The sequence below is a fragment of the Geospiza fortis genome, unplaced genomic scaffold, assembly GCF_000277835.1.
Source record: "Geospiza fortis unplaced genomic scaffold, GeoFor_1.0 scaffold356, whole genome shotgun sequence".
In the NCBI taxonomy this organism is placed as follows: domain Eukaryota; kingdom Metazoa; phylum Chordata; class Aves; order Passeriformes; family Thraupidae; genus Geospiza; species Geospiza fortis.
The window spans coordinates 569,863-572,931 of NW_005054544.1; the positions used below are offsets into that span (position 1 = coordinate 569,863).

Here is a 3,069-nt window from a genome sequence, read left to right on the forward strand (position 1 = left end):
ACTGTGATTGTAATTAAGATCAGAGATTGTAGGCTTGAAATGCACAGAAGGATTTAATTCCATGTATAGATGGATACTTCACATCCATCAGAACCTAAAGGGTTGTCATACCTCATATCTCCCCTTAAAAGAATACATGTGTACTTCTCTAAGAGCATCCTTTTCAAACTGTATCAGATCTGAACTCCACAGGCAGGAATTCTCTCCTCTCTCTGTCCAACACACAGCATCCAGTAGGCTCCAGTCTAGATGAGGATCTTTAGGCACTATCATGCTGTAAATTATTTAATGAAGTTACAAGCATATGTCTCTTCTTTGAATGCTGTTGCTAAGCCTCTGATGGCTATGATGTTAATTACACTGTTACCACACTGCTACCATCTCTGCTGATACTCTTCTAAAGACTTAAAGTACAACCTAAAATGGCTGAGATCATCTCATGCTGTAGCTAACTGCTCTCAACTCTGATTAAATTCTTTGGGAGGCAAGAAAATTCAGCATATATTGTAGATTTTGGTCTGATGCTGCAACATAAGTTCTAATGACTAGCAGCAATGACTGTTTAAATGAAGACTACATGAAAAATGAGTCATTATACCTCATGTGGACTACATGCTGATCCCACATTCACTTGAAGAACTATTAACTGTACAAGAAGAGATTCTACTAAAATTATAGGGGTAATAATAGAGAGCAGAAGGAGCCTGTGCCTCAGGCATGAAAAAATTTAGTAACACAGTAATTTTTCTTTTAATGAATGACTTCAGAATAATATTTGTTACAAAGAGTAACTTTAAATTTTTGCATTATCAACAGTATTCTTTAGAAACTAAAATGGTAAATCAAAGTATAGCTTGCAAAGTTTGTGTATTAAAGAAGCCACGTGGGGACCAGGAAGAAAAAAAAATAATGGGTTTTATTGATTTTTATGCATGTAAAATTAATTCTTAGCTGGAGGAGTGAAATCTCCAAGATAAACAAGTTAATTCCTGCAATTTAAAAAGTCTACCATGGGAATGTATTAAAAATATGCTTCAATTATCATTAAATCTTAAAACATTTCAGATTTTAAAAATATTGGTTTAAACCCTTGAATCATCTCATATTCTGTAGTTGCTGTGAAGTGAGAAAAGCTTCTATATTGATTGTAAACAAATGGGAAATAGGGATATCACTGTATTTTTGGTGGGAATTATGTTTTCATATCTTGTATAAGCATATATTTACTATTACATCCTTATTTACAACTTCTTAATTAAAAAAATAAAGCTGTGTGAATTTTAATTCACACAAAAATATCAGCGTATGAACATGAGTGAATAGAACCTACCAGGAGACATCATAGATTGTTCTTGGAATTGTTTCAAAGCATCCTTCAATCTCTCAGTATCCTGTAGTAATACAAGGGATTTCAGCCGATGCAGATGAGTCACATCTGAGGAAGAGATGGTGCGAAGTTCAAGACATTGTAAGAGCTCTTGGACAGTTGCTGAATTTACAGCAGCATCTCTGCATTGTGATTTTTCTGCAAAAACAGTTAGAAAACTATGTTAAAAATATTCAGTGAACTCAGAGAATTTTCCTAATTACAATTTTTTTTCCTAAGACAGCATCTTCCTTTTTAGTACAAGTTACAACCAAATATCAGGTACTAAAGAGTAGCTTGTTAAACATTTTTTGTTAAATATTAAAACAATGGTAAAAAAAAGAAAAAACTACAAAAATCAGTAAGTAAAATAGACAATAGGATTCATAATGATAGGAATGCAAGAAGAATCAAATTTTCAAAGTTAGCAGAGAAAGAAGGTGTGAAGAAGAAACTGTACTGGGGCCAAAACTGTGTTTTTGCTTCCTATACACTATATATTATGAACTGCACAGACATTTGGAGAAGGGAACAACTCTGTGGAACTACTGCAAAGCACTTCTGAAGGCAAACAACTACTTTGGTATTCCACCTTTATGTTTTTTATTTAAGAAACAACTATTGCAACATGCAAGACCACCGAGAAGGACACACATGGTTGTAGCGGGTTGACCTTGGTAGGATGCCAGGTGCCCATCAAGATGCTCCATTGCTCCCCTTCCCAGTGGGACAGGGCAGAGAAAATGAGATGAAAAACAGCTCATAGGTTGAGATAAGGCAGTTTGCTAAAAAACCCAAAACCACAAAAAACCCAACCAAAACTAGCAGATGTTCGCACACACGTAATTAAAGAGGAAGAAGGGGTTATTCTCTATTTTTCACCAGCAAGTGATGTTCAGCCACTTCCTGGGAAGCATGGCCTCAGCCCATGTAGTGGCTGCTCTGGAAGGCCAGCACTGTAAAAGAACAAATGCCCCTCCCTGTTCTTCCTCCCTCCCTTAGCTTTTATATCTGAGCTGATGTCATCTGGTATGGAATATCCCTTTGCTAATCTGGGTCAGCTGGCCTGGTTGCGTCCCCTCCCAGGATCTTGCTCATTCCCAGCCCCTTGATGGAGGGGAATGTTGGAGAGATGGCACTGATAAGATGCCAGCACTGCCCAGCAGTAGCTAAAACTCTGGTGTGTTATCAACACCTTTCCAAAGCACTTATGAGGGCTGCTGTGCACAATGAGCTCCAGTTCAGCCACACCCAATACAATTCTTTATACAGTACTCTTTAATCCCAGCAACGTGTTGTTTTTTACCAGCAAGACACCTGAGAAGTACAGAATTTTTGCCATTCAGATTTTTAACGTATGTACTAGAAGTATAATCCAATGTGACCGTTTGAAAATGCAGCTAAAAGCAATGGCCTTCAATTTTATTTAAAAAATGGGGAGTGTTAAAGTCATTCAACTAGAAAAGGCAAACAACATAATGTCAGATCTATATATAAACTGGGATTTGCCTAACAAGTAAGTTAGTTGCATTCTGATTTACAGATGTCATATCTCATCTGCAGATGAAATTCCTTTCTACTAAGAATTCCCCTCTGTGGATTCCAAGGTCCTCACTGGCTCAACACTCCAATCTGCTGGTTTGAAACTACAGCCAGTCAGTCTGTCAAAAACTACCAAAATCTGAACTTGACTTACAGGAAAG

The 3,069-nt window shown here is 37.0% G+C and overlaps 1 protein-coding gene across 1 annotated transcript in view; it reads right to left on the reverse strand.

Annotated features, from left to right (window-relative positions):
* The window catches only part of ERICH1 (glutamate rich 1), a 63,741-nt gene that overhangs the window by 3,751 nt on the left and 56,921 nt on the right, over positions 1-3,069 (reverse strand). The window contains exon 5 of the mRNA XM_031063929.1: positions 1,331-1,525. Within this exon, the coding sequence (XP_030919789.1) occupies positions 1,331-1,525 (195 nt within the window). The remainder of the gene's footprint in view (positions 1-1,330; positions 1,526-3,069) is intronic.